Source organism: Prenolepis imparis, unplaced genomic scaffold, assembly GCF_030444845.1.
Source record: "Prenolepis imparis isolate NDT839.2.m4 unplaced genomic scaffold, iyPreImpa1.0 SCAF_14, whole genome shotgun sequence".
In the NCBI taxonomy this organism is placed as follows: Eukaryota; Metazoa; Arthropoda; class Insecta; order Hymenoptera; family Formicidae; genus Prenolepis; species Prenolepis imparis.
In genome coordinates, this window is record NW_028141172.1 from 1,620,267 (window position 1) to 1,640,459 (window position 20,193).

General features: G+C 43.2%; 2 protein-coding genes across 2 annotated transcripts in view; one reads left to right on the forward strand and one right to left on the reverse strand.

The window, feature by feature from the left end:
• Nucleotides 1–20,193, forward strand: part of LOC145945515 (uncharacterized) — a 163,181-nt gene that overhangs the window by 34,002 nt on the left and 108,986 nt on the right. Inside the window, exon 8 of the mRNA XM_083054578.1 lies at nt 11,240–11,671. The gene's annotated coding sequence lies outside the window, so the exon portion shown is untranslated. The remainder of the gene's footprint in view (nt 1–11,239; nt 11,672–20,193) is intronic.
• Nucleotides 2,935–15,418, reverse strand: LOC145945513 (LIM/homeobox protein Lhx9). The gene is made up of 7 exons (XM_083054577.1): nt 14,422–15,418; nt 13,218–13,477; nt 11,219–11,560; nt 9,644–9,817; nt 8,930–9,153; nt 5,694–5,929; nt 2,935–5,436 (listed from the first exon to the last, which is right to left on the reverse strand). Exons 3-7 carry the CDS (start codon nt 11,518–11,520, stop codon nt 5,194–5,196), a joined length of 1,179 nt encoding a protein of 392 aa, XP_082910703.1. The 5' UTR covers nt 11,521–11,560; nt 13,218–13,477; nt 14,422–15,418; the 3' UTR covers nt 2,935–5,193.

The window sequence follows — 20,193 nt, forward strand, 5'->3', positions numbered from 1 at the left end:
AAGACAAAAATTCTCTTGTGCGATATCAATGAAAGCAATGGCGCTGGATAGACAGGCTTGTTTTTATTGTCGAGAAAACGAGTCGAGGGTATACTTGAATGTAACTTTTTTTGCACCTGTGATAATTGTAATTAACGCGAATTTCTCGATAGATTATAGAATGTCGCTAAATTGGAGATTTAGAATCTTATATATTTTTTATTTCCTGCAATTTCAAATTTCTCGGGGGATTCTAAAAATGTTTTGAGTTCGAAAACGCTCTGTATCCTTCCGTACGATTATTTCCTCTCATTTGTATCACCAGTAACACCCTGTATATATATCGAGCTCAAGATGAACACGCCCGGCAGTCTTACCGCTTTCACAACCACCCCAATAAAAACTCCTCTAGTCTCGTTCCTCGTTGTCTCGTCTCTTCTGCACCGCGCCTCTCTCTTTATCTTTCTCTTTCTCTCCTCGGTCTCCCTCATGGAGCAGGCGCGTTTGACGTTTGACAGAACAAAAGACTATCGACCGGGCTCGTTCGAAGCCTTCCTCTTCCCTCAAAAATAGACTCGTGCGATCCTCCCCTTCGCGTCCTGTCCTTCGTCTTCTTCCTGAGACAATCCTTCTTTCTTGTTACACTTCTCCTCCGAGAGCGTCTATATGTACGCTCGCCAATCTCTTGTTGACGAGAGAGGAAAGGTTGAGGAGAACCGGAGGGATGCCGACCGGCTCTTCTCTGCGTGCACATCCAACGAGCCATCGCGTACAAATTACCGAAAATTGGTCCACTTTTTGAGCCACTCGGGATACCTCTCGACGTCTCGGTGACCGTCGCATAGTTCCTCCCAATTGTCCTTCATCCACGAGACGCGTTTTTTATCGGCCAAGTTTTTATCGCGCGCAGCAACACGATGCTTCCCTCCGGGTGCGAGGTCGTTTTTGTCATCTGATCATTTTCGTGATTTAACACTAGTTTCCGAGTTCTAGGAAATTAGGGAACGCGACTAATTTGCTGAAAATTGACGTCTAACTGCGAATATTCGATTCGGATCGATTTGGTTTAACAAGAATTTCATATTTTCTCGAGAAACACTTTCAATTCGAGTCATAATTTTAGGTTTCAAAGATTTTGTGAAATTTGTTAAAGGAAATTAATGTTTTATTAATATTTTAAATTATATATATGTTCAAGATTTACGAAATAAAATTTTTGGAAATGCTAAAAAAATTGCAACAGGTCTTTCGTTATTCGTGACACCTGGACGGTCTTGCGTGTGACTTAACGATGCTTAGCTAATTAACGTAAAATTCAATTGGTCATGTGTCTTTCTTTCTCCGTCTGTCTGCCTCCCAGCAGTCTACGAACTCTGTGACAACCTGTTACTTCCAGTCGCTATTCCCTGCGAGTGCCAAAGGTCGAACAATCTTTAAGCGAGACTGACAACTTACGTGACGAACGCTTGTAAACGATTGATCGATAACATGCGGTTTGTCAAGTCCACTGATTGCGAATGAAATTTTCTTGAAATCCTGAATTTTCGAATTCCAAAGATACGATTGCGCGATCAATAATTATATCATATCGAGACTTTAAAACTTTTCGAAATAAATATTAAAAATATTTTCCCTCTTCGAAATTTATATTTTAATAAAATGATACTCTATTCCGCGCAATCTTTGTAAAACGCACCGGTTGCGCAAGCCGTCGACGAGAAGGAAATACAACGAGATATTCATTTCGAACAAAGCCAAAGGCGGATCGGCGAAGAATCGGAAGACGCGGACGCCAATCGCTTATATTTCGTCGTGCCGAAAAAAGGAGAAGCGGTTCTCCGCGCGCACCTGCCGCGCGGCTCCGTGAAGAGAAGGCCCTCTCTTCTCAGGAGAAAATACACACGAATATATACGGGCCGAAACTTCTTATTCGCCCGACTCTCTTTCTCTCTGTCTCTCACGTGAGTCGACGTCCACGAGTGTGCGCATGTAAATGCGACGCGACCGCGGGGAGGTGATATTTCGGGGTCCGTCGGGCCCGGGGGACCGACGGCCATTGTATATCCGCGCTCGCGCGCCTGCTCATTAAATATTAACGAGAGTCTCAATTTCTTCATTTCGTTGATGAGTCGCCGCGCGCCATCCGAGAGAGAAAGAGAGAGAGAGAGAACCCGCATATAGATTGAAAATTAACTTATATGAGCGCCGACAAAATATATACGGCATGCGGTACACTTATACGACTCAAGAGGCCTACAATTTACACGAGGACTCGCTATGTTGGTATAACCCCTAAGTAGAACCCTCGTTTTCTCTCTTCCTCCCTCTATATCTTTTCCTTCTATTCCTGCTTCTTCTTCTTCTTCTTCTTCTTCTTCTTCTTCTTCTTTCTCTTCGTCTTCTTATCGTCGTTGTCGTTGTATCTTCCTTTCGGCTTATCCGCCTCTGACTCGAACGCACGAACGTGAAATCCTTAAATACCTAATTTGATGCTAATTACAACTCGCGCTTGCGCCTCGTGAGAGAGCAGTGAATGTATGCTTGTGTGTGGCGAGAAGATTCAGTTCAGGTGTGTCTTCGGGAAGGTGGTATATATGATGATAGATGGATGGAGGATGCTGTTAGCGAAGCATTAGGTTCTTCGATTTCAAACTTGAAGATGTTTCGGAATTTTGTGTTGAACGCGAAACTTGGGCGTCTGAAAGTTTACATGTATTTGGGAATTTATACGGTTGAGGCTTGATATATGTTCGATTCGCAAAATATTGAGTTTCATGAATATACCAATTAAATTTTAAAAGTTATCGTAAAAATTTTGCTGATCAGATTTTATCATAATTAAAAAACTTGGAACTTACCTTTTTCGTGATCTATATATAAGGTTGACGAAAGATGATGAATTATAAGAGAGGAAAGTAAGTTGTGTCCGAGTTCGAGAGACGTACGTAACTATTTATTATGCGATAATAGTTGCACTCGAATGTAGCACATTAATTTGCCTATAGAGTTGGAAATAATTGCTTCGCTCTTTAACATGTACACTTAATCATCACTATGCTACACATACCTAACGTGCGACCTATCGATTCTCTCTGTCGAGCATCACGTGACAAGATAAAGGATGCTCGTAAAGTATTTCGTGACGATTTACACTTATTTGAAATAACGAAGGTAAATGTGGTAAAGTTTACAAAATTTTTTAAGAAAAGATCAACGTGCCTGTCTTCGGACATCCTGTGGTCTCTTTCTCGTCCTGTTATCTTAATTTCTACATGGTTGACATAATTGCATTGCCACGATGATGCTCACGATACATTTCAAGTTTCCGTAAAATCTCACGTATATTATACTCAGCCCCTCAAGTATCATTTCAGATTCAAATAATTGACTAGACATAAAAGCTTATCGTTTATCAACGACCGAAATAATAAATGGAAAGATTTTTAACGTCAAGTTTGTGAAAATAACTTTGTGAAAATAGAGCGTGGTTGACACATCGATCATCATTCCCCGATATTTTCAAATTTCAAATATTTCGATATTGGAAAAATATTAAATCTACAATATAGTTTTTTCTATGACATTTCATACATGCTTGAGAGATTCGACTCGATTAAGTTCCGCAAACTCGCGACGACCTAATCCTTATATTCGCAGCCGTGTAACATACTCACGTCAAACACATGTATATGTGTATTTGTGTGCGTGCGCCTCGTACTGCTCGAATTCAAAGATGGCAATTTGAAGAGAGGAAACGTGAAATGCAAGAATATGTAACGCGCGAAAGACTTGATCGAAGCGGGATCCTCCCTCGAGTAACTCGCGAAAAATCCGGAAATCGCGGTTTGCAAAAATATATATGTCATATGCGCCCTTTGAATTCCAGCAGCTCGTTAAAAAATTTCTTTCTTTAGCTATATTTTTTGGCACGAGCAGAGGAACGCCGTTTTTTTTGTTTCAAAAACTTTGATACATTTACGTCGTTAAATATATAAAAATCGCAGACGCGTGTAAATTTTCATCGAGCTTTGCATAATTTTATTTTGATTATCAGATCCAATCCTTGCCTGCGACCACCGTACTTTTAGCAATGATAAAACTCCAAAACTATACTTCCGATTTCATTCTTTCACATTTAATATAGGAATCATTATTGACACATGTATAATTATGTTGAATATTTAATAAACTGTGACCGATCGATATAATAACACGAAGATGATGAAAAAATTTGTTACGTGCAAAATTTCGTATAAAATTAACGAGAACAAATTAAATTATTTTGGCTACGTGATTGCACATGTACGTGTTCGTTTCGTTTAACAGATCTTGCGACATAGGGCATCCTAAACAATCGTATGTACAGCATTAATTAATGGATTTAAAAACTTTGATATTAAATTTTGTATTTATATAATTTTTAAATATATATAATATGCAAAAGAAATTTCTAAAAAGACACTGATAGAGATTGCTAGAAATATATTTGCAAGTATTTTAAAAATATTCGGATTTCTTGTGATCTTCTTGGATCTTTCGATCCTTGTTCTTTAAAAATTCTCAAATTCTTGGAGTACGCTAGATTGATAATATGAGATCTTTAAAAATCAAACGTGTGTTGTCAGTAGTATACATATTTCTGGAACACCCCGCATGTCGATCAATGTCCGAGGTTTCGTCGATAATTACCGATCTAATCGCTAACGATACACCCTCTTTTTGCATACGTATCTAGATTACACTCTTACTATCTTCGTCTAGTAATCTTTGGTAATTCGGATGTGCATGGAACTATGATTATTATCACTGATTACTTAAACATAATCGTTTCTACCTGACTAGGTTGTCGGTCGGAAAAATCCTCCGACGAGTCACTTTCTTTGTTAAGTCCGACGACGTGTCTCTCTCTCTCTCTTAGATCGATTGCGCTCAACCAAAGTTTGTTTCGCACAAGACCGTGAAACTTTGGATAACCGTTTCCAAAAGCTGTACAGTAAGAAACACGTTAAACTTTATTCATATCGCTGCCATAATACGTCACCAACAGCCAGCCACCGTTCATCGGTGAGATCTCTTCTTCTAAAAAAAAAAAAAAAAAAACTATGATGGATCGAGCTCTTCAAGGTCAGTCGATTTTCGAGGAAGCGCGATAATCCCTCATCCGAGATGGCTGGAGAGGTTGCTATAAGCGTCCTCGTCCATTTCAAGCCGTCGTCAGTACAGATCGGAGAAGGAGACCTGAGAGGAGACGCCCGAGTGCAGATGATGAAGGGCGTGCAGCTCCTCCATGGAAGTCGAGGGCATGCTGTTGCTGTCGCCGAGGATGCTGGCGGACGGGCCGACGTTTGGTGAATTGCCGGTGCTGGATGACACCGGCGTCCCGGAACAGCCGGCGTTGCCGCTATCCTGCCTCATCAAGTTCCGTCGCCATTTCGCTCGCGCGTTTTGAAACCACACCTGAACAGTGCAAAAGCAAAAAGAGACCGCCGTGACTCGACCTGCTAATTACATTAACCAGCTCGTCGGAGACGTATTTGTCAAAAATTATTGACAAGAGAAGAATAATTTATTAGGTAAAATCAATGGTGACGTTTGAGTTTCGATCGACAGAAAATTATCAGCAGAAAGAAAAGGGACGGAACGTGAGCGATGATAAATCGCTTCTTTAGCTATTCCATTTTCGAAATGTAAAGTGAAAATGGAAAACTATTTACCTGCAGCACCCTCTTGGACAGGCCGGTCTTCTGCGCGAGCTGCTTGAGATCCTTGGCATCCGGGTTTTGATTTATCGCGAAGTAATTCTTCATGGTTCGCAATTGATGGTGCTTGAAACTGGTGCGCATACGCTTCGTTCGCTGGCTCTGGTGCACCGGTCCCGGGGAGCCCACGGACGCGTCGTACGCGGTCAGCGACTCCATCGACGAGGACAGCTCCGTGGGATGCAGCAGTTCTGCAACCGCGACGTCGACTAGAAAATGTCTTTTTCCCGCGTTAGACGTATCTCGTATATTTTCTCGAGACTCTACTGCGAAAAATCGTTCGATACGCAATGGCGACAAAAACGATGCTAGATAAAAACTGAATTTCTCGATTATTATTAAATACAGAGATGTCACATCTTCGATATTTCAGCGCGAATACTCTTTCCATCCAAGACTACATAAAAATCAAGACAACCCGTCATATATTCTGTATATATATTCTGTAGTTTTCTTTAATTCATGTGTCGGCTGAACGAGTAATAAAAAAAAAATGTTTAATTCCAGAGATCCAAAAAGAGTCGACCCCTTCTTTTTATAGCTCGCTCTTTCCGATCTTCTCGATCTCGCGAACATAACTGTGCTTTTCCGATCACCTCCAGGGGGGAAAAAAAGAAATGAACGAAATCTGTGTCGTTTACCTCGACAAGAAAACGAATTCCGAAGACACTGGCCACTCGCGAAAACGGCTTTTCTGCCTCTCTTTTTCTCTTTTGCCCCCTTTCGCGGTATCTCTTTCTCTCTTTCTCCCTTTGGCGAATCGGCGAATCGCCAGTTCGTTCGGAATGGAAGTTCGGAACAATAAACAGTAATGGCGCATACGTGCTCGGGGATTTACTTCTGGGATCCCGTCTCGCCCTCTCCCCCTCGTCCACCCCCCCGTTTGTCGACTGGAACCCGTTCTTCTCCCGATTGAATTCAATGGTTACCCTCGTCGTCTTATTTATTGGATACGTTCCTTCGCTCCCGCCGGCGTGCAACAACCGCAACTGCGCACACAACGCACGTCCTCTTTCCTGCGACTGGTTTCTTTCTCTTTTTTTATTTTCGTCCACCATAATTCAGATAAATTCGTACGCGGTGACATAATCGCTAATTGATCAATTAAGACGCTTCTTCTTCTACGTAGAATCGAAGATTGCGTGATAAATATTTTTTCACGTTTCAAAATGTATTCTGTACTCGTAAAACAAAAAACTGTCCGTCAAAAAGGAACGAAAAGATGTAAAATTTATTTTGCTGAAGGCGAAGGCTGAGAATGACAGAGCCTCTCCGTGTCTCGGGGTGATGGATTCGGGGCGCGCGGATCGAATCGAATCGGAATTAGAATTTTTCCGGCGCGGCCCTTCTTCCGATTCTCCTCGGCGGGGCCTTTCTATCTCCGCGGAACGTGGAACGAGCTCCGGCGGACAGTGACAGATAGGTATCGGCACCGGGAGATGCATCGATTGGCCGATCTGCCCGGAAAAGAATGCTGCTGTGGCCAATGCGTGGCCACCGCCAGCAGAATGGCCGGTCGGAGCGCTATAATGCCGCCTGTGCGCGCGAGTTTCTTGCGGCAACAGGAACTCCTCTCTTTCTCTCTCTCTCTCTTTTTCTATTGTACACTCTTGTTTCTTCGTCGAGAAATCTGTAGTCCTCAGCCTCGGCAATTTTGGCTTCTAACTCGCCCTGACAAATTGTAATCTCATTCTTAAGCCGCTAAATCCGCCCACCCTCTCTTCCCCCCTGATCTCTGCTCTTGAGGACTTCCCAGGATTCGTACGACCTTCCCTCACGGGGAAGGACAACGTCTTCTTGAGACTCTGATTTTAAGACAAAGAAATATATAAAATATATTTTATTGACAGAGAGCAAAGTTTTCTTCGTTGTTTAAAACATCTTTGAATATCGATTGAGATATTTCATATTCAAGGTAAATTGTTTGATTTTATCATATCATGTTAGGCAAATTAAACTTAAGTTAATGTCACTGCATTTAATGCAGTTTACAAAGAAAATGTATTTCAAAATTTATTCAAAGCTTTATCAGTTTTTCATTGATTTTGAGATTTGAAAGTTGAGAAGAATCGTCTTCCTGCTTCTCTACTAGTAGAAGACGAGAATTGTCTCTGTTGTATATCAGTCTCACTGTCGCGGAATAGCTCTCATCTCGTCGGCGTGTCTCCCTTTCGCACAAAAACTGTCCCAATTATATATAAAGATAATAAAACAGCGGGAGAGAAAGAAAGAGAGGGATCTCTCTCTTCAGACCGACTGTTCGTGTTCCCAGCCGCACCCGAAGCTGCGCACGCAGGACATCGTGGACAATTTTATGGCTGTTGGTCGTAAATTCCGGTCGGTAGTCTACGGGTAGAATGATCCTCGCCCTCGTCGATTATAAAATAACTGGGAATCGCGCGTGTACCGGTTCGCGGCCATCTCTTTGGCTCGCGTCCACGCCGAAACGATCGTAAAACCGGCGGGAGTCGCATCGGGATGATGTGATATGTACGAGCGTGCCGGTTGACAAATGACACCAAGTCGAGCGAACGTAAGCTCGTCGGGATTGTCTCATGCCGCCGATTTCCCTCGACTAAGCACCAACCGCGGGTCGTTGAAATCGCAACGATTGACTTGGAGCGATTTATGTGAAACTGTTCTGGGAAGGTATCCATTATGATCTCGCGACACGACTTTAAATTATCCGCGATTTTTATCAAACGCGATGCAACTCTTATTTATTACCCATTTCAAAGAGTAAAATAATGAAAAAATTAAAATACATAGAAAATGAGCGTCTCTCAAGGTGACAATATTTGTATCGAGGATACGCATATTAAATTATTGATTCCGCTCGCTGAATGTCGAATGCTCCGGTTAACGAGCCGACGAATCGCGGACGAAATGAAATAACATGTGCGATTCTTGAGGGTTCGAGCAAATATTTGCACAAAGGAGAACGCCCACCATTATGCCTCCCTCTCCCCGTTGCTCGGTAAATAATGCAATTCCGTCGATTAACTCGTTTGCTGTAGCGTGGTACAGAGTAGGTGAAGAAAAGAGAAAAAGGGGGTCGCCTTATTTGCATTCTTCGGGAATATAAAAAGCGGAGGAATCGATCTTCTCGGGAGGTGGAGGAGAGAGTCGGTTGGCAAGAAAATCGTTCACGATCGTACAAGATCGCGGGAACATACATTGGCTTGACTCACCGAGCGCGCCAGCGGCCAGTCTCATTGTGACGGGAAGCTCGGAGCCGGTGATCTCCGACAGCTTCCGCTTCCGCGGTCGGCCCTTGTGCACGGTGCCGGATGAGGTTATCGGGCTCTGCTCGTAGTACGCCGGAAGCGGCGACACCCCCGGCGAGCCGAGGTCCTCGATACCGCCGGCAGCACCCGCGTAATCCCCGGCGCAGCACAGCAGCTCGTAGTGTGGTCTTGGGAGCGACGTTGCAGTTGTCAGTCGTCAAGCTCTCTGTCAAGTAGTCGATAGACGACCTGACCTCCGCGTTATGCGTCGAGTTTCGATGAACGAGTTCGACTCGCGTGAACGTTAGATTCCATGGGATATGGCTCTCGAAAATTCTGCATTTATTTTTATCGACAGCTATTGTCATTACTGTTTTTTCTTCCTTAAATCGCAACAATTCGCGAATCTCCTATTTTCACATCCCACGGTATCCGCCGTCACAATTGTCTTCTCGGAACCCGAGACTCGAATCCATCCGTTCCAATGACTGTCATTAAGCGACTCGACGACTGTCATTAGCGCGGACGGGGTGGGAAGAAGGGAGGGAGGGAGGAACGACTCGGTGCGACAAAAGCGCCTCGTGCTCCTGTCAACCTCGTCATCGAACTCGTTGATAACAAGGAGAGACGCGGCCTTTGAAGGATAGTAATGATCAGACGCTCCTGTTTCTCACCTACCTACAATACACGAGTCCGTCCCGCTGACCGAAATGGTCGCCTTTGTTCAGCGGGGTGCCGCACGAGGCACAAGTGAAACACGCCACGTGATACACCAGGTCGCGCGCCCGCATCACCAGCTCCGAGGCGGAGATGCCGGCACGACATCGCGAGCATCGCGACACCGCGAATAATCTACGAGCAGAAAAATCGGCGCTTGTTCAAAAATTCCAAGCTTTAAAATTGCACCGTGTTAAATTATTATTATTAATTAATATATCAGCCCCCTTACACTGCTATATATGACTCTAATGACAACTTAACTTGGTGGAAGTTTCTTTGTTTATAATTTTTCTCAATTTTGCCGAACTTTAAATGCAGAGGGGATTACTAAGAAGCTAAATATATGTACGTGTTTGAGAATCTAATAGTGCATTATCCGCTTTGTGCGCGAGTATTTGTGAATGTATTATACGAATTCCGAGAGGTGAATTTCGTAAGCGATCGAAGCTTTCGGACCGTTCACCATTCGCGTAGACGGAAACAAAGAGGGCTCGCGTTGTTGCATATTGCATGGACGACGGCTGTTGAATTCCTCCCCTGTTCGCTCTAACGAACTCGCTTCTCAGCCTTTCATTCTACCCTCGTCCTGAAACGCCGAACGTCATCGCGTAAACGCGCGCGTGCATTATTTCACAGACTATACGACATTTATTTATTTATCTACGTGTTTATATGGATTGCTTTCTGAACCTCTACCGTTCCTAGATGATTGGACTTTTCAAGCTGCAGTATTTCGAATTTTTCATGTTAAGAATCTTTAGGCATTTGAATTTATTAATTAATAATTCTATAAATGAAACTTTATAATCTCGTCAACTCTCCCAAATTGAATATATCTTTTTAAAAAATCCTTTCTTTATTTCCTCACGGATGTCAGTGTGTCAGTTTCAAGAAAAAATTAATTTTTCGTTGAAATTAATTTGTATGCATAGGGTATTAAATTTCCTTCATACGATACCAAGAAATTAAATAAATTTCAATTTGAGATTTTATTTTAATGAACCCTTCTATATATATGTCCCACTAAGACAAAAAAGCGTAGGCGAGAAAATTAAATACAATAATAATTAAATTCAAATACATATATATAAATTCAAGAATAATTAATTTTTCATTGAAACTGATTCGTGTGCACAGAACATTAATTTTCCTTGGTACGATACCAAGAAATTAAATAAATCTCACACAATTCGATATTTCATTTTAATAAACCCTTCTGCATATCTCCCCCAAGGAAAAAGCGTAGGCGAGAAAATTAAATACAATAATAATTAAATTCAAATATATATAAATTCAAGAATAATTGATTTTTCATTGAAACTGATTTGTGTGCACAGGACATTAATTTTCCTCGGTACAATACCAAGAAATTAAATATATCTCACACAATTCGATATTTTAATAAACCCCTTTGCATATCTCCTCCAAGAAAAAAGCGTAGGCGAGAAAATTAAATATGATAATAATTAAATTCAAATATGATAATCCTTCATTCTCTTTCAGAAACACGCTTTCTCGATCGCACATGCTAACCTATAGTAATCCTCTTTGCAGTAGATGTTGCCGTCCCTGGCGAAGCAGGTGAGCTCGGCGGCCAGGGGGACCCGGCAGTGACAGCAGCGCAGGCAGGCGCAGTGCCATGCGCGATCGGCCGCCCTTAGATAGTAGCGCTCGGCGATCTCCCTGCCGCAGCCTCCGCAACCGAGGGCACCCTCCGAGGTGCCACCCCCGCTGCCGCTTCCGCCGCCTTCGTTCGCGCCGACCTGCCGACTGTTCGCTCCCCCGCCGTCCCCCGGCGGAGGCGTTGTGCTCCCGCAACCGACTTCCTTCAGCATCTCCCTGGACGCGACCCGCTACGACGCATACCGCTGCATTCTGCGGTGTGTTGACCAACTTTTATGACGAGCATATGTATGACAGCTGAGTTAGTTAAGGATCACCGAGAAGAGTTAAGCATAGAAACGACTGCAAATTTTCAATTTTAAGGCAAGTTTTTTTTAACATTGTTCAATATATACATCTTTATTTTTAGGCAATCTATATAATTTGTGATTTAAAGTGTGTTTAGGATAGAAATATCTGTTTCTAATTTTACATATCGTATAATACAGGAGAGAAATATATATTTAAAAAGAATTAAAAAATATATATATATAAAATATATATAAGGATGTACCCATATTTTTTTATGCATACGATACGCAGCAAGTGAAATTATTTTTGTCTTGAATTTTGTCATGAATTATAGATTGCCTAAATAATTTGATGAATGGTGGCCTCAGTCTTCATCATTTATCAGTCATTGACTTCGACTATATATAGTCTTTAGAGCTTTTGACGTTATTAAATGTCAACGCATAATAAACTCGATTGTTCAATCGTTCGTGAAAAACCCCTAACTCCGAATTTTTCTTCCTGTCATCGTGCAAGGATAAGAGACTCGACGATATATCTAATAGATATATCTTCCTTAAGAGTCACAATAAGCGCAGATGCGATTATTTAGTGACATACACAATCAAGAACCGATGATATAATTTGCGATCCATTAATGAACGCTCTGGTACAGATATATGTCTTGAAGAAAATGACTTTTCTTTCCCGAGTAATAGAAAAATTTTCATAGGAATTAAACTTTAACAGGTTGATTATTTGAAAATCGATCAAACTTAAATAGATTATATGTAGATTTAATAGATTTAAATTGAAATACACACATACACACATATAACATGATATTTTGCAATCTTCATTCGAGCACATTCGAATACCGGAAACATCGTCTCAAGCATTATTCGCGTGTAACGCAACGCCGATCACAAGCACGATTCTTGGACGTTAATTAATCCATCTTTGGAAATAGCATTGTGTTTTAGGTGAAAAGCAAAATGCACGCGGATTTGCATCGCGGCGGCGCGGCGTTATGTTTGCAATAGCGCGCGGAGAGAGATATATTTTTTTCTGATATTATCGCGTTACCATATTTCCATAAAATCGATTCGCGATTCCTCGATAACACAATCTCTTCAGCGAGAAATGCACGCGTGGTTACGTTAGCGAAACTGCATTTGCGCTGAAAGCATTAACGGAATATCTAGATTGACGGATCAAATGTATATTTGATCAGATTGCAGTAATATTGAAGAGTAATATCATGTTTATTTGAAAATTATATTATCGAATCTCTAAATTCTTACGCGAATTCTTCCATTAAATAGTATTGAAATTTAATGTAAAATTATATATAAATTTAAATATTCTATTACTAAATTGAACGTATATATTTTTAATGCAAAAACACATTTATGGATGTTATTCAATTTCTCATAAAGTGCTCGTAAATTTTATAAACTTTTTTTTCGTGTATATTTTTTAATAATTTACAATGCACTTGAAGCGAACGCAATCCTCATTGAAAATCTTTTATCATTAAGCATGATTCTTACGCCTTGACATCTTAATGAAGGACCTTGATTTTTTTTTTCATTTTCTGATGAATCAAGCGAGATACTTTAAGATCGCTTTAACTTACCTGAAATCGGTTAAACCGCTGCTAGTGACGCGACGGCAAATTCCGCTGCTGGTCGTCCCTCGTTTCTCGTTCGCCGACAACGAAGCAGCGGCACTCGCGGTCAAATTTATTCCCGCTTGGCTATTTCCATCTAAATCGCGGTCACCTTGGACTCTTCGCCGACTTTTCCAGAGCACGCGGCGCGGTTCCAACGCCGGATATTCCGACGGTCTCGGCTGCCTCGAACTGACCAGGCAGTTGTTGCGGTCATCAATCATGCTCTGGACAAGAGAAAAGCCGCGAGAGTGTGAGAAAGAATAATTTCTCTACACGACACATTTCGGTTCATCGTTTCGCGATAATGGAATTTCGCGCCGCGAGAAAAGAGCTCTCGTGCAAAATCGCAGCAAGATTCTATCCACTTATATGGCTTACGTACTTTGAATAAAAAAAAACTAAACTGACTTTTCAAGAAAAATTGAACAAGCATTTATATTATTTAATTTATTAATAGATTAATTTAGAAATTAAAAGTTTTTTTAACAGTATTAGCTACCCAATATTCTAAAATAAAGAAACATATTTAATAAAAAGAAAATTTATTATATTGTATATATCGGAAGAAGAGGGGAAGTTATTGAGTGAAGAAAGCTTGAATAAGATCTTTGGGTTTCGATTGCGGTTAGGCAAGAAAGAGATCGGGGTGGTCGCCAATGTCCAAAGTGACATGCTGGCTAACTCATCCTTAGAAAAAGATACGGATTGAATCACGATTGCGGTTAGCAAAATCCACGAGTATAATTTTCACAAATTCGTGCCAACGATAAATAATCGTTGCACATCAATTTTAATCTTGCGCTAATTTTTTAAAAATAAAACTGACGAGTTTTATAAATACTATAAATACTAGCGAATAGATCCTGAAATTCTTGAAGTCTAAAATTTTTTGATGGTTGAATTTATATTCCTGAATCTCCGTGAAATCTGAGAGCAGACAGGAAGATGTCATAACTTCAGATTTATAAATTCAGACTCCAAGATATATCCAAGATTTAGATCTTACATATTTTATTAAATCTGAAATTCTTAGAGATTCCTGAGTCATAGGAAATTAAACAGATGTTTAGATCTTTGATTAATCGCTAAAAATATAAGCCGAGATAACATCTTGATCGTTCGCGAATCGTCGGATAATTGTAAAATTCTGATTCTATTTTACACTAACCAGTTCATTTTCTTCTTCTAAAGCACCGCATCCTCGTTAGATCCTTTGGTCCTTTCGAGCCACGTCGATCTTTCCTTTCCTTAAATTCTAAGATGCGAAACATGAGCACAACACTAATCACCGCTCTGAGTTTATCCTGTCACAAATCGGAGCACCCTCTTCATTTACAATCAACGAATCCATCCGCGATAAATCTACGAAGCTCGGAAGCGAGAGATTCGCGAGTAACGCGGAATGAGAAATTTTCGAACGAGGATAACACGGATTCGCGAACGCGAGAGATCAACGGGAGGAATTTCCAGGCGGAAACATCCGCGAGCGGAAAACTCGCGAGAGAGCCGTCGTCGGCCGGAGAAGGAAGTTCGAAGGACGCGGCGGACTCGCGATGGAAGCTGCTCCCCGTCGGCATAATATTACGATCCTGGGACGGCCACCCGGGGCCAGGGGCGGAAGTCACCACGGCAGGGTAGCGGGGTTGGTGCGATCCCCTCATGCTGCGATCTCGCCGGGCGATGACAGGGTGGGGTTTTTGAGGCCGCGTCGAGGGGTACAGAGAGACGTCGGGACGCCGGGCGTCTGCGCGCTGCGCCGGCGCCTTTGTGGTTTTCTCCATCTCTCTCTCTCTCTCTCCTCTCTCTCTTTCTCGCTCTCTTCCACCAGAGAGTAGTTTGCTCTCTCTATCTTTTAGCGATGGTTGTCGTTGATGTTGTCTCTGCTACTGGTGTTGGTGATAATATTGTTTGTTCATGTAGCGCCGCGTTTTCCTGAAGGACTTCTCGGAAAACATATTGCCTGAAATGCCTTGTCATTTATTGTCTCCCTTCTGTATGCCTATCATTTGTAATCTACTTTATCTGATCCAAATTCTATCTTCATGAATTATCATTTACGATTATCTATTATGGATTGTGTGTAATCGCTGTATTATTTGAAACTGAAATATTTCAAAGACTCGAACTTGCTGAAATGACTTTATTAAATATTTTTAGGATTCTTTTCTTAGTTTGCATAGATGAAGAAGCATATGATTCTAGCTGTTTCTGTGGAAAAAAAAATTTAAATAAATTTAAATAAAAAAAGTCTGGCTTAAAATCGAATTAGGAAAGCAACCTGTATAGCTACGTTATTAAATTATTGTTCTCCACTTTACTTCCTTTCGGTGGCATCACCGATTTCGTGTGCTTCCGGAAACGTTCCAAACTACGTTAGAGCGGCATTCATTATTCATGATTAGCCGCGACGTCTCGGTCGCAAAGCGCTCGCTCACATTTCACTCTCAATTAATTTGCAATCGGGGTATCCCAATGGGAAGAGCTCCCGGGAAGAGAAATGACGTGACACGCGAGTGGTTAGTCACGCGTCAGTCACGCGTACAGGTACAAATTATAACTTAAACGACGCCAGCTGTGGCGAAAAACGTGTTCCCGCGGCGATTTTAATATCGCCACCAGTTTGTCACTCTATGCCTCTTCGAGGACTGTCGCCCGATCCGTTCTCCTAACGAGAGCTCGGGGTGTTCCCTCGCACGAAATCACGAGTCGAGAAATTTGCATTGTATTGTAAAAATCTGGAAAATACGATATTGTGAAATTTTCATCAATTCTTCAGCATTTGAACAGCGGAAGAAGACAGGAGTTTTAAAATTCCGACACTTCAAAGCCGAACAGTTTTAAATTTTAAATTGAATTTGAAGTTCCGGAATTTAAGTATGGTTTTAAATTTCTCTCTGATGCAATGTATGTGTTAGGAGAAAAACAACAGCTCGTTATCGCGAGTCGCTGATGTGTTTTCGTTTCGCAGACGCGCGTGCGTGTATAAAGGCGAGCGCCTTTTAATTGCGGCTGAAGAAGTGACGCGCGAGTGACAGTTGGGGGGCTACACATTGTTCGACCAGTTCTTCCGGATTTGCCTGGTTTCGCGCGTTCACACTCGCTCGACTATATTTGGCCGAGAGCGGCGATAAGCGAAAGCGACTTGCGGAACGCGCGCACGAATGCTCGAGGCGAAAATTCATCGCGACGGAATCCGTGCGACAGAGTCGTTTCGCTCCTGATGTCCCATTAGGCTCATTAACCGCGGGTGGCATCGATCCGAAGAGCCGGCGCTACAAATCGAACCTTGCGTTAAACGCGCGAGTTGTCGTTAATCTTAACCCACCTGGTGAGTTTCGAGATTCGCGAGCTTCTTAATTCTCTTTAACACGCAATTCATTAGTCGTGATAATTTGGAGTAATATTTTAATTTCGGCAATCACACATCGTCATCTGGGATTGATTAAAAATTTTAAAATAATGCTTTAGAAAGAAAGACTGTCAGTTCTTGTTATGCATAATTTCGATTAAAGAATCTGCGAGCAAATGTATTTTTCAATGCCGGTGAAAAGTCAACTTTGCCGAGGGAACGTCTTGTACTTCGAGGCTACTGATTCAATCAGAGATCCGATCTAATTCAATCGCATGTACAGTTCTCGTTCGAGCCAACGCGAATGCGAGCGCGCGCATAAGAAAGCTGTCATTGCGGCGAGGGAGGAGGATGCTGTCATATCGATCAGAGACTTTCCGGACGAACAGACGGCTGGAAACGATACTAACGAAGAAGAAGAAGAAGAAGAAGAAGAAGAAGAAGCGGCGACGGCAGTAGCAGCCCAAGCTTATCTCCTGCTCTCGCCTCCTCTTCCTCTCCGCATCTCTCTCTTTCTTTCTCTCTCTCTCTCTCTCTCTCTCTCTCTCTCTCTCTCTCGGGGTAGATGAGGGTAAGCAGCCTCCGTCGAGGCGCAGCCCTCCGACATCCGCTCGATATAAACTCGCTTGGTGCTGGCCAATAGCGATCACGAGACGACGAGGAAGCCGTTGCCCGATTGGACCGACTCGTGCCGACATCAGGGACGATGGGGAGAACGGATGGAGAGATGGAAATCCGCTCTCCCGCCAGCATCACTCGCAGATTCTGCCGAGAATGGGAGTCATCTGGTGGATGCTGACAGAAACTGGGTTCTCTGGTGCTACGGATATCCGTCGTGTCTTTTTCTCTCTCGTCTCATCTTCAGGGCGAAACGTCAGAGAGACATGTCGCGTTACAAATGAATGAATGAATCAAGTAACATGTGTGTGAGACAAGGGTTGGTTCCGCCGAGAGACGGTAGTTGGTCCGCTGAATGGAAAGCGAAATCTCGATCGACGTGGAAACATCGCTCTTCCAAGTTGCAACTGTCGCGATCGTTATTTCTGCCTTCAAAATTTTGCCACCAAAAGATGACTGGTCGAGCTATTCATTATGTATTACATTACAACGATTCGCAATCACAGCTGACTGAACTCATCATCGTAAAGACTATCGCATCGCCAAATTATGACGCAATAATTAATTCACGTAGAGACGACTCGACATTTGTTCTAACGCGTCGTACATCTCTGTCTTCATCCACTCGACTCTCGTGAACGTAGAGCCATTTCCGTCTCAAAGTAGCTCGTTTCGAGGGATAGACTCGCTAAAGAGGTTGCCGCGTCACCGCGGAATTGTTGGCATCATCGATCACGGTGGAAAATGACACACCGGATGAGAGGACCACGCGAAACGGTAGCCGTCCGTCGCGTTAAGCATCGCTCTAGCTAAAGACCGGGCCGCGACGGGAACGGAACGACGGTACCCCGTTAGTCTCCCCGTTGAGCGAACGAACAAAAGTGGGTCTTCTTCCTTCCCTCTCGCCTTCTCTCGGCGAGAAGGTAATTCAAGACACCTGGCGAAGAATGGTTTTAACGGATCCTCGGATCGCGGCCTCGACGCGGGAGCGTTTACGAGCAGCGCGCGATCCGAGTAGGAAAGAGAGAGAGAGAGAGAGACTCCCTCCTTCCTCCCTAATTACATTATGTAAAATACGACGCGCTCGAGACGACGCGTTATCTTGCCGTCGCGCGTAAGAGTAAATAAGTGCAAAGATATAACGGTTAATTTCCGCATTAACCGCGTTTTATCGCGACGTCTATCCGCGCACGGATAGGGGGGACCGGCAGGATGCCGGGGCCTCTGTTTCACCGCGTGAATTTTTTTCGCCCGTGCTCGCTCCCGCTCCTTTAATCGTCTCTGCTTCGCACGCACGCACCCGGACGGTGTGCGTAAACGCGTCAGAGGAAGATAAACGGAACACGCGTACACTGCCCTCGGAAATTTCCGCGACGCATCCTTCGAGCGATCAAACGGCTGCAAACTTGCTTCAAGTTGAACAGTTACGCTTGGATGTTTCAATTCCCCCTTGCATCCCGATCATTCTCGGCAAAGCATATATAAGGAATTTATGGAAAATTTATTCCTAAAAGAATATTACAATATTCCTGATGCAGATGAGACTTTAGATCAGCTGGGGATGTCACCGATGCAGGAAAAATTAAACTCTCAAGCATCTATATCTCGCGTTCGCTCCTATCGCTTTCGTTTTCCCAAGTATTGTTTTTTTTCCCAAGTATCTCCCTTGCGTTATCTGAAATCTATTCTTAGTTTCGCGTCCTCACACAAGTTCTCTCGCTCGTTCTACCCGGGTATATACGAGAGAAGAGCCTTCGCCTTCTCAGAAGGTAAGCAGCGAAGGAGGAAAAAGAAGAGTAGGAAGAGGAAGGACGCGGCGAGGAGGACGAGTGCGTGCGCATGAAGTGTATTTATGCGCGGCACCGTCACGTGGGTAAGGATCGTAGATTGCGAGAGAGCGGGATCCCGGCGTCGTCGTGTGCGTGTCGGTGAATGAGGCTGACGTGGATAAATGGCGCGTTTCCCCGCGGGAGACGCGCGCCCAGGCGATCTTCCGGGCTCTCGGTGCAACAGCCGATCGGGAAGCGTCGCGAGGACACGACGGGGGGAAGAAGAAGAAGGAGAACGACGACGTCGACGACGACGACGCTCCTCCACGACGGCTGCACGGCCTCGCAAAAAGCAGCGCCGCTTGTCGTCCGGGTAATTGACGATCGCGAGAACATGCGCGACTGTAAAAAGGACCCGCCTTTGGCCGCCTCGCTCTTACGCGGAATCTTGTCAGCTCGGGGTCTGTCACGCGGAGACTGTTCCGGTGGCTGCCACGGCCTTCCGGAGAGTCCCAATCCTCCAGATTCTACTGCCAATCGCGGAGAGACAGATTTCGTATAAAATTATTTAATTTATTCGTTTAAAAAATCATTTCATCAGTACTCTAGACCATTCTCAAGATGCGGTAACGAAACGTGTATAGATGGATATCTCCCAAATCTTACAGAGGCCTGCCGGAGAGTCCCAATCCTCCAGATTCTACAACCAATCGTGGAGAAACAGATTTCGTATAAGATTATATTGTCAGTTGAATTTATTTAGTTTAAAAATCATTTAATCAGTAGTCCAGATCATTCCCAAGATGTGCGAAATCTGTAGATGAATATCTCCCAAATTTTACACAGGATAAAGAGATAAAGGCAAAGCGTACGCAATATGAAATAGAAATAAATTAATTAACGAAATGTGGAATGAAATATATAGATATGAATAAAATCGCGTTAACTTTGTCCCATTGTTCGCGCACGTAAGGGGGGAGGCAAGAGAGAGAAAGAGAGAGAAATAGAAGAGAACGAGGTAGGTCAGACCCGAGTCAGCTAAGGAGGGTTATCTGATTGGGAGCGCGCGAATATCTTCTCCGGCTTCCGGCGCCCAACCCGTGATTACCGCGTCGATTGTCTGCAAATGGAAGCTGAAAAACGCATCTCACACTCGGTAAAGGCGAGCGGTGCGCACGTCAACGTCGACGAGGGATGCTCGGAT

Excerpts from the sequence above, each read along its gene's own strand:
- LOC145945513 (XM_083054577.1), bottom strand. The coding sequence starts at position 11,520 with ATGCTGAAGGAAGTCGGTTGCGGGAGCACAACGCCTCCGCCGGGGGAC. Across the intron at positions 9,818-11,218 it reads TGCAAAGAGGATTACTATAG|ATTATTCGCGGTGTCGCGAT; the intron begins GTTAGCATGTGC and ends TTCTGCTCGTAG. Across the intron at positions 5,930-8,929 it reads ACTGGCCGCTGGCGCGCTCG|AACTGCTGCATCCCACGGAG; the intron begins GTGAGTCAAGCC and ends TCGCGGTTGCAG.